At 38.5% G+C, this 12535-nt stretch overlaps 1 protein-coding gene across 2 annotated transcripts in view; it reads left to right on the top strand.

Moving 5' to 3' along the window:
* Positions 1–1108: 1108 nt before the first annotated feature.
* The window catches only part of NOC3L (NOC3 like DNA replication regulator), a 35031-nt gene continuing 23604 nt past the window's right edge, over positions 1109–12535 (top strand). The window contains exons 1-8 of one of the 2 annotated variants that reach the window (XR_014825618.1): positions 1109–1244; positions 2237–2444; positions 6346–6478; positions 7703–7860; positions 8391–8444; positions 9855–9985; positions 11776–11937; positions 12127–12220. Coding sequence is in view for 1 of the 2 variants with exons in the window: in NM_001144115.1 (NP_001137587.1) it covers positions 1236–1244; positions 2237–2444; positions 6346–6478; positions 7703–7860; positions 8391–8444; positions 9855–9985; positions 11776–11937; positions 12127–12220 (949 nt within the window). In the remaining variant the exon portion in view is untranslated. 2 annotated transcript variants of the gene reach the window in all.

Raw genomic sequence — 12535 nt, 5'->3', positions numbered from 1 at the left:
TGTTTGATGAAATAATACTCCAGTGGGACAGGTTCTGCTGTTTTCTGAGAGTGTGTGTGAAGAGAGAGCAATGGGGAAATTGGGGAAGTTGGAAGGGAAGGAAGGAAGAGTTCTGGACAAGATAGGATTCTTGGTCTTTGATGTGGGATCCAGAGACTGGCAGGTTTCTTCTCAGTCTCTTTAAGATCAACACCCACTAGGGAGCTCAGAATCTTTTGAGCCTCTGCTGGCTTTCCCTCCTGGCTCAGGACTGCTAGACCAGGCTCAGTGTCAGGGATATGCTCAAGAACCGCCCCCCCCCCCTTTTTAAATTTACCTGAAGTGGAATTCTTAAATTTATTCATGAAAAAAAAGTACGTGAGAAACAATCATTTTGAAAAACATATTCTTATTCTTGTAATGCATAACTCTTCCTGCTAAAACTAATGCCTTTGGTGCAACTACTAAGCAGACAGTCGAACTTACAGAAAAGTAAGAGTTGCAAAATAATGAAATGCAGATGAATCTCACTGATACAACTCTTTTTCAGACAATGGTTAAAATGAAGGCGAAAAGAGTTTCAAAATAAATTATTAATAATCAGACTTTTGAGTGCCAGAAGGTCATGAGAAATCATTAGCCATTCCACAAACGTTGAGGGCTAGGCGAGAGTAGGGTAATACCCATGAGGAATAAGCTCTTCTCTGTCCTCACGACATCACGGAAGAAACGCTGAGTGCAAAAATTAGTATCTATAACAGAAAGATGAGGCGAGCTACATCCTCCAACAAGCTAAATATGAGGAGAGGTACAAACTGCAGGAAGGTGATTGAAAAAAGTCACGTCCTTTCGTCCTGAGAGTAGGCGCTTGATTTCATGAAGAATTTCAAGGAAATAGTGTAGGAGTCAAAGATTCAGACACTGTAAAGTAACTCCCACCACCCACCACCCACCTCCCACCTCCCACCTCCCACCTCCCACCTTTGACGATTCAGGGTTGCGGGCATGCCCATGCGCGTGCACGCCGGGGCGGATCCGGCCCAGGGCCTTTGAGGACGTCACCGCGAGAGGGCGCGCGCCCTCACCTGTCTGCGGAAGTCCCGCCTCCATTTCCGGCGGCGGAAGAGGCGGACGGCTAGCGGCAGCTTCCGGCCGACGGTGTTGCTTGTTTTGCACGTGTGTCGCCCCTTTGGAATTCCTGGATTACCTTTGCTCTTGGCGAATTTGTCTGGCCGGGATTCCGTGCAGACTTAAGGATGAAGGCTGTAAGTGTCTTTAGAAGCTCGCGGTTTAGGGCCCCTTTGGCTCACAGAGGCGCGGCTTACTGTAGCTTTTCGACGGGTTTTTGCCCTTGTGTGGGGTTTGGTGGCCTAGATTAGGGGCTTCTTTCTGACTCTTTATGCGCTGTCAGCTTCCCCGCCCATAGACCTGGCTCCTTCTTCATCGCCCACTGTGCGCTCTTGGCTGTTGGGGGCCACAGTGAGACTAGCACGGAATCTTGTATTCGCAGGATGTCACACTTGAATGGTCCTTCGAGACTATCTTTGGAACATGTTATTTTACAGATGGCAAGCGAGGTCCTGTCTTCAATGAGCTTATGTGTCGTGGGACCTGAGATAAGACCCCCGGCCCCCCTTTTCCCCGTAAAGGGTAAGGGAATAGGAAGCAAGTGAATTTTGATACAATGACCTTCAAGAAAGTTGTGATCCGCATACCGAAGCTCAGTTTTGCTTTCCTTAGTTTAAAGGTCTTTGACAAGTCTCCTAATCTCTTTAAGACGTAGCTTCATCAAAATACGAGGAAAACAGCAATCATTACTTAATTAGGCTGTTGGGGGTAATATGTTAGAGCACTTTGTGAACAGTAAAGTGATATGTAAATGGCAGTTGTTATTGCTAAAGACACCTGGCATTTTGCTCTTAATATGCCAAACTACAGATGTTCAGCTATCCTTGAGTAACCCTTTACCACTAGCTCAGTGGTTCTTCACCTTTTTTGGAGTCTTAGACTCTTTTGAGCAGCTGTGGATTCTGGTCACAGGAAGAACCTGCAGCTGAATAACTGACGATCTAGTGCCATTCTGTAGGATTAATGCCACAGTTTGGTTTTAGCTCTTATATGCAAGGCCTATGGCTGGGAGATGTTAAAATTGTGGAATTGGTCTAATGAAATTTAAAATCAATTCTCTTTAATCTGATTTTTAAAATAAAGTAATTTAAATTTCTGCATATACAGTGGTCCTTTTGTTTTTTTCTAGAGACGAAATAAAAAACAGGTCCCAAGCTTTCGGAAATTGCTAAAAACTAGTAAAGTCAAGCTTGAAAACAAACTAAAAAACAAACAACTTAAACAACAAAGCACTCAGAAGAAATACCGAAAAGAACAGAGGAAACTAAGGCAAGCTGTAAAAGATGCTGTGTCTAAGAAACCTATTCCATTGGAGGACCCAAAGAAAAAACATCGAGGTAATTGGGAAGCATTCCCATGCTCCCATTTCCATTGATTTATTCTGAAGTGTTCTTCATGGAATACATTTGCTTTCTAGTAATCACTCTTCTTGTTCTCAGGTCTTCCTAAAAGTAGGTACAGATCATAGTTTTGTATAATTGATCATAATCAGAATGAAAAAACATTTCAGTACAGTATCCACAGTGAGAAAGAGCTAGCCTCTGCTTTTAGTTTGTCTAGAAAGCAGATCTGAAGATACAATACATACTTGGGGAAAACAAACTCAGAGTAGCCATGTACTACTGTTGGGGAGCATGCCAGCTCTGCCCCTTTCCCATTCACTGACAGTTAGCTAAGGTAAGAATGGGGTGTTCTTCACAGTGTTGCCAGGTTTCACTTGGAAACTTGCGGGGAAATTGAGCTGTACTCCTCAGGGTCATTCTTTTGTAAACCTATTCAGAAACTCCCAAGTACTCAAAACAGGTAAGGAATATGATCATGTTGAGTCAGACCAGTGTTTCTCCCATGTTACTGGTACTTTCAGGGTATTTATGTTTGACGGTGTCTGACTATTCTTCTCATGCGTATCTCATTCTCTTATCCTGACCTATTTAGTTTCATCCCTTGGGAACATGTTATTGTGATGTATAAAAATGTTATAGGAGTGAAAGTTAGGAAACTTGAACTTTTCTTGTGATTTTTGTTACCTACAAGCCATGTGGCCTTATTTGGTCACCTAATTTCTAGGTACTTCTTCTGTTAAAAAGAAAAATGCAGTGTTTTCTTCTCTCTAAATTTCAGAAGAACTTAAAAAGCATGATGTGTTAATAATTATATTTTAAAAATAAAAGCAAACAATTTCTTCATTTTTACATATTGTACATCTAAATGAAGTCTCTCAGGCAGTTGGGTGTAAGAGTATAAGTGAAAGATCTGGGTTGGAGAGTATAATTTTGGGAATTATCAGCACACAGATGGTAAATGAAGCCTTAGTCTTGGGTAAAATCACTGTGAAGACTGTGTAGCATGAAAGTAAGAGAACCTAGAAGAGAATTTTAAGAAACCTCAGCATTTAGTGGAGGAACCTGTAGCCAGAAAATTTGAAAGAAAACTTGAATTGTACAGTGTCTTAGAAATGAAGAGTGTTTCAAGAAAGAAGGAAATGGTGTTCTAACATGAAATAATATAAAATAAGATTTTAATTAAAAAAGGTGACAAGTAGTTGTGTTTTGAAGTTTTCACCCACTTGAAATTATAAGCCATCATCATGTGCAAGATAGGCTTATACTATTTGAGTAAAACAAGGAAAAAACTTCGTGTGTGTGTGTGTGTGTGTGTGTGTGTGTGTACTCTTAAACTCATATGTACTTCCTATAAACATAAACTCATTGTTACTTCCTGTAAACAATCATGGAAGGATTTGAAAGAAAGAAATGGACTTTCCTCTGACCCACCAATCTCCCTGCTAGGAATTCATCTTATGATTATTTGAAAAAAATTGCCAAGACTATGTGTGCCTAAGCATGTTCATTGCAACACTATCAATAATAACAGGAAAAAAAAGAAAGAAGGAAATACCACTGCCAAAAACTGAAAGTAAACTGTCTATTAACAAGGAATTGTTAAAATAAATGATAGAAATGTATGCAGTTGTGTATAGCTGTTAAGACTAAGATAGAGACAGGAAGTTCCCTTCCTGGCTCAGTGGTTCATGAGGATGTGGGTTCGATCCCTGGCCTTGCTCAGTGGGTTAAGGATCTTGCGTTGCCATGACCTGTGGTGTAGGTCACAGACTCAGCTCAGATCTGGCATGGCTGTAGCTGTGATGTAGGCTGTAGCTCCGATTCGACCCCTAGCCTGGGAACTTCCATATGCCATGGGTGCGGCCCTAAAAAAAAAAAAAAAAAAAAAAAAGTCTAAGGTAGGGACATAGTCTAGCTATATGATCTATAAGTTCTATACAGCAAATGATGCACCTTTCATCACTTCCTCCAAAAATTTTTTTAGCAGCTGCCTCTTTTTATGTGCATTTAAGCAGTTTAGAATGTATTTTAAATTTTGGCATGAGATTAATGAATTTCCTCCTGGAAAATGACTTGACCATCTTAAAATGTTAATGTGAAGAAATCAATATACTGGAGAGGTAGAAGATATGGGGGAGAGAGGGCTTCAATGAAGAACAAGGCAAGAGAAAGCATGAGTTTGGGGGATCCAGAGCATAGGAGGAGAGGTGCCTCTTCCAGTGTTAGGAGTAGGAAAAAGGAAAAGTTGAATGCAGATGCTGTTGAATTCATTGTGGGAAATTGAAGGAGTTTCTAGATTATAGCTTTTCTTAGTGATATAGTAATCTAGGTTTTCTGATGATTATGAAGTGAGGTAGGTGATGGGGTTAGAAGTGTGATGTTAGTAAGAGATTTGAACTCTTGGGAAAACAGAAAGGGAAATAAACTAATTGCTGGTCAGCTTTGAGAAATGGCAGGCTCACTTAAAATAGATAGGACTTCCATTCTGTGCAGTGCGCTTATTTATATAGCAATATTTTCAAGTGTCAGTGGAGTCAGGAACAATAATAAATTCCATTAGGAAAAATGCTAAGATCGTCTTGTCCATGGTTGGATCCTCAGCACTTGGAACAGTGCTTGGCATTCAGTGGCCATTCATTTTTTTATAAAAAAGAGAGAAAGAGGAGTTCCCTTCATGGCTCAGCGGAAACCAAAACATCCATGAGGACGCAGGTTCAATCCCTGGCCTCGCTCAGTGGGTTAAGGATCTGGCATTGCCATAAGCTGTGGTGTAGGTCACAGACTCGGCTCTGATCTGGCATTGCTGTGGCTGTGACATAGGCCCGTGGCTATAGCTCTGATTTGACTCCTAGCCTAGAAACCTCCATATGCTGTGGGTGCGGCCCTAAAAAAAAGGCAAAAAGGCAAAAAGGCAAAAAAAAAAAAAAAAAAAAAAAAAGCGCGAGCAAGGGACGGAGAAAGAACTTAGAATGATCTGTAGTTGAAGTTTTGTTAGATGTAAGTGCCTAAAATGTAGGGAAAGTAGTTGAAGATATTGATAGAAGGGTGTTTGAAGTGATAATCATGCAATCTAAGCGACAGAGTAAAGATAGAACACATTAATAGGTAGAAAGTAGAGAGGCCAAAGGATGAATTGAAGGTCTGTATATTTGGTCAAGAAGTGTAGTAAAAGTAACTGAATGAGGGCTAGAAGGAGAAAAGGTTCTGGTCGGACAGTGGAGTGAGCACCAAGATTTGGGATGTGGCCCTTGGAGGGGTGGCTGAAGCGGAATGGAAGTGAAAAACTTTGGAGATCAGAAGGAGCTAAAGGACTAAGTCATTGATTGGTTCTCAGATGCTCTGAAACATGTTGCAGAATGGAGGAGACACATTTATTTTTTGGTTCTTACAGGGACCTAAGAATCTCCTGGCATTTAGACTTAAGGTATTGGAGATGCTATCATTTTGCCTAACATAGGACACCCACGTACAGCAAAGAGTTGTTCTTCCCAACATGTCAGTAGTGCTCCTGTTTAAAAACATTGGGCTAAAGTATTAGAAAAGTGTAAGCTTTCTTATTGTAGTCGCAAGAATGAAGAATTCTACCTCTCTGATACTTATTTCTGATTTTTTAATTTTTGTCTTTTTAGGGCCACACCCGCGGCATATGGAAGTTCCCAGGCTAGGGGTCAAATCGTAGCTGCAGCTGCTGGCCTATGTCATAGCCACAGCAACGAAGGATCCAAGCCGTATCTGGGAACTACACCACAGGTCATGGCAATGCCAGATCCTTAACCCACTGAGCAAGGCCAGGGATTGAACCTGCATCTTCATGGATGCTAGTCAGATTTGTTTCCACTGAGTCATGATGGGAACTCCCCTGATTTTTATTTGTTTGTTTGTTTTAATGGAATAGGTAAAAGGATTGAGAGGGAAGAGGAAGAAGAAGAGGAAGCCCTTCCTTTAGATATGATGGATGAAGATGACTTACAGTTAATGAAAGATTTAGGACAAAGAGCATCTTTTCTGACAAGAGATCTTTCTTCTAGGTAACATTTTATTTAGATTATAATCATTCATGTCCTTTCAGTATTAAAAACTTGGTTCTGAATTTTACTCAGATGGTCAGTGCAAGACACTGCTTAGCTCTGGACACAATGTTTACAAAGAATAAACCCTATTCAGTTGAATTCCTTAATAAAGTTCATAAATAAAAGAAGCTGATTTTATTTAATATATATCTTGCCTTTTTTTTTTCTTTTTAGGGCTGCACCTGCAGCAAATGGAAGTTCCCAGGCTTGGGGTCAAATCGGAGCTGTAGCCACTGGCCTACACCACAGCTCACAGCAATGCTGGATACCAACCCAGTGAGCAAGGCCAGGTATCAAACCCGTGTCCTCATGGATACTAGTTGGGTTTGTTAACCACTGAACCACAGCGGGAATTCCTATCTTTATTTCTTTTGAATCTGAATGGTGAAGTAGAATGAATGCATAAAGTATTCTGTTTGGGGCAGAACAGTCCTGAGTTCTTTATGGCCATGATATTAGTCCTTGTTACCCTATTAGGTAAGCATTACTCCCCTTTACACAAAGGAAACTAATGCTTTCCCCATAGTCACAGTAGTGGATCTGAAATTTAAACTTAGATATTTAAAAATTTTTTTTCTTTTTTTTTTTTTAGGGCCACACGTGTAGGATATGGAAGTTCCCAGGCTAGGGGTCAAACCAGAGCTGTAGCTGCTGGCCTACGCCACAGCCATGGGGACGTGGGATCTGAGCTGAGGCTTCGACCTACACCACAGTTCATGGCAACGCCAGATCCCGAACCCACTGAGCAAGGATTAAACCTACATCTTCATGGGTACCAGTTGGATTTGTTTCTGCTGCACCACAATGGGAACCACATGGGAACTACCCTAAACTTAGATATTTTTAATTCCTAAGTCCATGCTATGTTCTGAAAGTTTGGGGAAAGAAAGCAACATGATGTCAACCTTGGCTCTGTGGAATATTCTTCAAAAAGATCTGCTCTGATTTTCACCTTTATTTTGCATCCAAAGGGAAAACTAAATGTAGCCATAGTTTGAGTCTTTATGAGAAACTGTATAATTCATTTATTCATTTACTGTTCAAGTGCTATGGTCTAGGTGCTAATATCTATATGCCTGTTTAAGTTTGGATTAGTGGTTTATTTTTCTGTACTTTTAAAATGATAGGTCTATACGTTCCTTTCTAAATATATTAAAACTAAAAAGTAATTTTTTTCTACAGTGAGCCTGTTCACGCCAAGAAGCGAAAGCATGAGCGTGTTATTGATAAATATGAAAAGATACCAAGAACTCTGCAAACTGCATCAGAGAAGGAACTGATTCACTTGCTTCCTATCAAAGATAAAAGTGGCATAATCCCACAGACCAGAGAGAAGCCAGGTGACTCTGATCAGCCCGTGTAGTCCGTATTGCCTTTTATCCGTACCTACAAAAAGGGGGTAGCCGCAGTTAGTCATATAGCAAGGTTGATGATTTTGGCTGGAAATAAAGATGATTATCTCAGGTGCTTGGTGCCACCTGTGAACAGCTGAAGCCTCAAGGTTAGAGTGATCTTTTCAGAGTATTTCATTCTAACTTACGTTGTTTCTAAAACTAGAGCATATTGGTCATCCTTTATTGGCTTTTTTCTTACATGTATTTTTTGAGAAATAAAACAGACATAAAAGTCTAAAAATAAAAGATGTAAAGTTATGTGGCTTATCACAAAAAACATACCCATAAATCTACCATCTAGGCAAGAAGTACTGCTAGCACCCAGAAACTTCCCTTGCGTTCCCTCAGTCACTAATGGCTGTCTTCTAACAAGAGTAACTGTTTTCGAGTTTTATGGTAATCACTTCCCTGCTTTTCTTTGCAATTTCACCACTTAAGTATATTATCACATATTTATATGTGTATTTTCCATATAGTTATTGACAGTAACCAAGATGAAGAAGATCAAGAAGAAATGGAACCTGAGGAAGGTAATGGGTTGCATCTTTCTAGTTACTACATCGTAAATTGAGAATTACATTTTTTTACATAATAGTGAATTTTATTTTTTATTTTTTTCTTGTGATAAGAAGTCCTAGCATTTATCCTTTTAGCAACTTTCATGTAACATACAGCACTGTTAATTATATTTGGAGTACTGGTCATTTTAAGATCATTTGGAACATTTTACCACATGTTGAAAGTCTCACCTTGTGTAATTTGATTCCTTGTTGCTTATATTATGCAAAATTATATGTGGTTACATTGGTGATTTTTAAGCATGCATGAAGAATTTTGTAAACTTACTCTTTTGAATTATTTTAAATTGTAAATGAAGGACCTGCCTACAAATAACTTAATTTTTTTTTTGCTTTTTAGGGCTGCACCCGTGGGTGGCATATGCAGGTTCCCAGGCTAGGGGTCAAATTGGAGCCACAGCAGCTGGCCTGCATCACAGCCACAGCAACAGCAACACCAGATCTGAGCTGCATCGGTGACCTACACCACAGCTCGCGGCAACGCCGGAGCCTTAACTCACTGAGTGAGGCCAGGGATCAGTCCTGCAACCTCATGGTTCCTAGTCGGATTCATTTCTGCTGCGCCATGATGGGAACTCCCAAATAACTTAATTTTTGAGCTTTAAATTATAAAAATGATTCTGTGGTACAAAATTATTTTGGTTCTTTCTTAGAGCAATTATACTTTATATGTGTTGGTTTTACCTAACTAAATGTGGGTTCTAATAGCTAGAACAATTCTAATCAAAGTTAAACTGAAAGAACGTATTTTATAGTTTGAAACTATATTGGTTTGGAATTTGTGATAGAACATGCTGGTTAAATTTTACTTTCTCTTCGCAAACCTTATTAGTGTAAATGAGATTACAGGTCAACTATTCAGCTGTTCTTAGGCATCCTGGGTAGGCTCATTACAAATTATGACTGTAGTGTTTATTAAATCTAGTTCCCTGTGAATATCTTAAGGTGGAAGTATTTTGTGTCATTTGAGTGTGTCTACACTCAATTATGTAGAGTTGAAAACAAAGGAGCATATTCTGTACTATTTAAAAACTAAATCAGATTGCTTTTTCTCTTGTTTGTTAAGAATATGAACTCTTAAGTCAGACTGCCTGGGTTTGACTCTCAATTCTTCCAGGTATGTTAGCTTAGGCAAGTTACTTTCTTTTTGCCTTGGTTTATCTACAAAATGGGGTTAAGGATAATAACTACCTCATCTGATTATTATTGAGAGGATAATATGGGAATCTTGGCCCATGGCAGGCGCTTGATAAAAGTTAGCTGTCATGTTTATCTGTTACTACAAGAAAATTTTATTATTTAATGTTCTTGGATACTTGTAAATAAAGAAATGTTAAAGAAGGGAAACCTAATCTGTTTCAGAGATCATTGAAGAGCCCATTAAAGAGCTGACTTTAGAAGAACATTTAATTGAAAGGAAGAAGAAACTACAGGAGAAGAAAATGCATATTGCAGCTTTGGCATCTGCCATATTATCAGATCCGGAAAGTAATGTAAGTGTAATTAACTTCCTTAGGCTCTTCATATTATGTGGTGTAACTGTCTGATCTTTTAAGATTCTCTTGTTAGCCGTAAGCACACGCAGAAAGGAAAAGCATTAACAAAATGTATTAACTGTGAGAGTAAGAGAGTAGACAGAGTCTTAGCCTAATCCAGTTTCATTTCTTCTGTGATCTTAGAAAAGTCAGTTAAACATTCTGAGTCTTAATTTCTTCATGTCTAATTGAAAATACTGGACTTAATGTTGTAACTCTAAATGTGCTGAATGTAAAAATAAATAGTACTAGGGAGGAGGAACCAACTAGCAAATTGCTTGATCAATCTTCTTAAGGAACCTGCTACACAGAAGTTCCTTAGAGTTCTTAAGGAACGCGCTACACAAAAGTCGCTGAGATTTGTTCAGGGATACTTGTAAGGTGGAAATGTTTTAAGTGAAATAGACTGAAGAGTTGTAATGAATTAGCAGTGGGTCATGGGCACAGTGGTAGAGATGGTGATGTCATAACATGTGGGCTCAAGAAACCTGAGGTTCAATCTTGGCTCTACTGTGTACTGTCTATTAGACTTTGGGTAACTTGTTTTACCCAAGACTCGTTTTCTTCATTTCTAAAAAGAAGATGGTACCTATTTTAAAACTTTGTTCTGAGGATTAAATGGTAAAATATACCTGAAGACATTGAAGTGGTACTATTATTCTTGTTATCTTGGTGTCCCTAGCATCCTATTACAACAAATATTTGTTTATTGAATGATAAAGTAGGTTGTTTACATTTATGGAAAAAATTCACGTGGGTATGCTTTGCAGTAGTACTTGTCCTTTTGTAATAAAGCGAGGGGAAGGTCTGGAGCAGATTTGGGGAGGGGATTTGGAATATTTCTCACCATTATGATCTCATTTAATCTGTATAAAACCATAGAAGCAAAAGCTATTGATCTCATTTTATAGCTGAAAAATTGAGTCTTTAAAAATTCAAGTGCTGTGCTCCAGATTTTAGCAGCCATTAGATTGGAACCTAGGTCTTCTGATTCTGGATCCTCATGCTCATTTCATACAAGTTAGGGCTGCACATAGGTGATGGCATATTTGTCCTGCTCACTACCATATAGCAAACATTGCTCACCAACCAGAGTGTTGTTTCTTGAGCTACCACTTCAGTGGGCAGCGGTAGTTCATCCACTCAAGCACATTTGTTGGAAACCAGTTTTTCACTTCATTACATACAACAAATGATCTTTATATGAGTCTTGTTGAAGCTAAAGTTAATGTGGATATATTTAATTCACATACAAGTGTATATTTAGTTCATGTACAGATGATTAATATACTTATTTGATGTATGTAACATTTTAATATATTTCAAAAAGTGTTTTTTGGAAAATAGGACACATACTTTAAGAAAAACCAATGCCATTCGCAGCAACGTGAATGAATGTAGATATTAGCGTACTAAAGTAAGTTAGACAAATATCAACTATACTTTAATTTAAAAAAAGTAGCATCATGAAAAATAAAAAAACAAAAGAAAACCTAATAAAGAATTTCTAAAAAATAGGTAGATTAATAAATTTAAACTTTCTTAAGCATATTTTTTCTAACGTTATTTCACAGAAGTAAGATTAAATTTTAGTGATTTATCTTTTGTTAATGTGAGCAGTGCCTGGAGTTGTGTGTGGTTTGAATAGTCTGAACCATTGTGTGAATTTCACTTATTGTGCCATATATTGTCACTTGTTCATAATTGTTTTGCCGTTTCTCTAGCCTTATAAGTTGTTTCTTTAACAGATTAAAAAATTGAAAGAATTACGTTCCATGCTGATGGAACAGGATCCTGATGTGGCTGTCACTGTTCGAAAGCTGGTGGTAGTTTCTCTGATGGAATTATTTAAAGACATTACTCCATCATATAAGATACGGCCTCTTACAGAAGCAGAAAAATCTACCAAGGTAATGCTGGATATAATTACTACACAAAATAAGTTGAAAATTTTGTATAGCTAGAGATAGGAGAAATAGGGGGTTTTTTAAATTTGTTTTTACAAGACTCCATATATAATAGGCACTCATATTTTGTGCTCATTAAAAAATAGATTTCAGTGTTTTGATTTAAGAAAACGATCTTTTTGGTCTTTTTAGATCCGCAAAGAAACCCAAAAATTAAGAGAATTTGAAGAAGGCCTGGTTAGCCAATATAAATTTTATTTGGAAAATCTGGAGCAAATGGTTAAAGGTATATTAAAAATATCTTACAAGTATGTAACACACTTAGCTTTGATCAGGAAGGTGACTTCCGTTTTCTGTGCTGTGTTGAGTCAATATAGTGTATGATCGGAGCCGGGTCTGGAGTCAGACTTCCTGGGCTTAAATACCGTTCACTTCTTAATACCTATGTGATGGGCAAACGGCAGTCTGTCTGTGCCCCAGCTCTTCTGTGTGTAAAATGAGACCGAGAGTAGTACTTAATCATAGAACTGTTGTGAGGAGTGAACTCATGTGTAGATATAAAGTACTTAGAATTGTGTCTAGCCTGTCCTTGGCACTCTAT

The sequence above is a fragment of the Sus scrofa genome, chromosome 14 (assembly GCF_054392235.1).
Source record: "Sus scrofa isolate SSC_HxYL_T2T_F1_AM1 chromosome 14, Sscrofa_HxYL_maternal_Yorkshire_Landrace_v2.0, whole genome shotgun sequence".
Classification (NCBI taxonomy): domain Eukaryota; kingdom Metazoa; phylum Chordata; class Mammalia; order Artiodactyla; family Suidae; genus Sus; species Sus scrofa.
The sequence above is the reverse complement of the archived record's forward strand: the minus strand, read 5'-3'. Positions and strand labels throughout refer to the sequence as shown.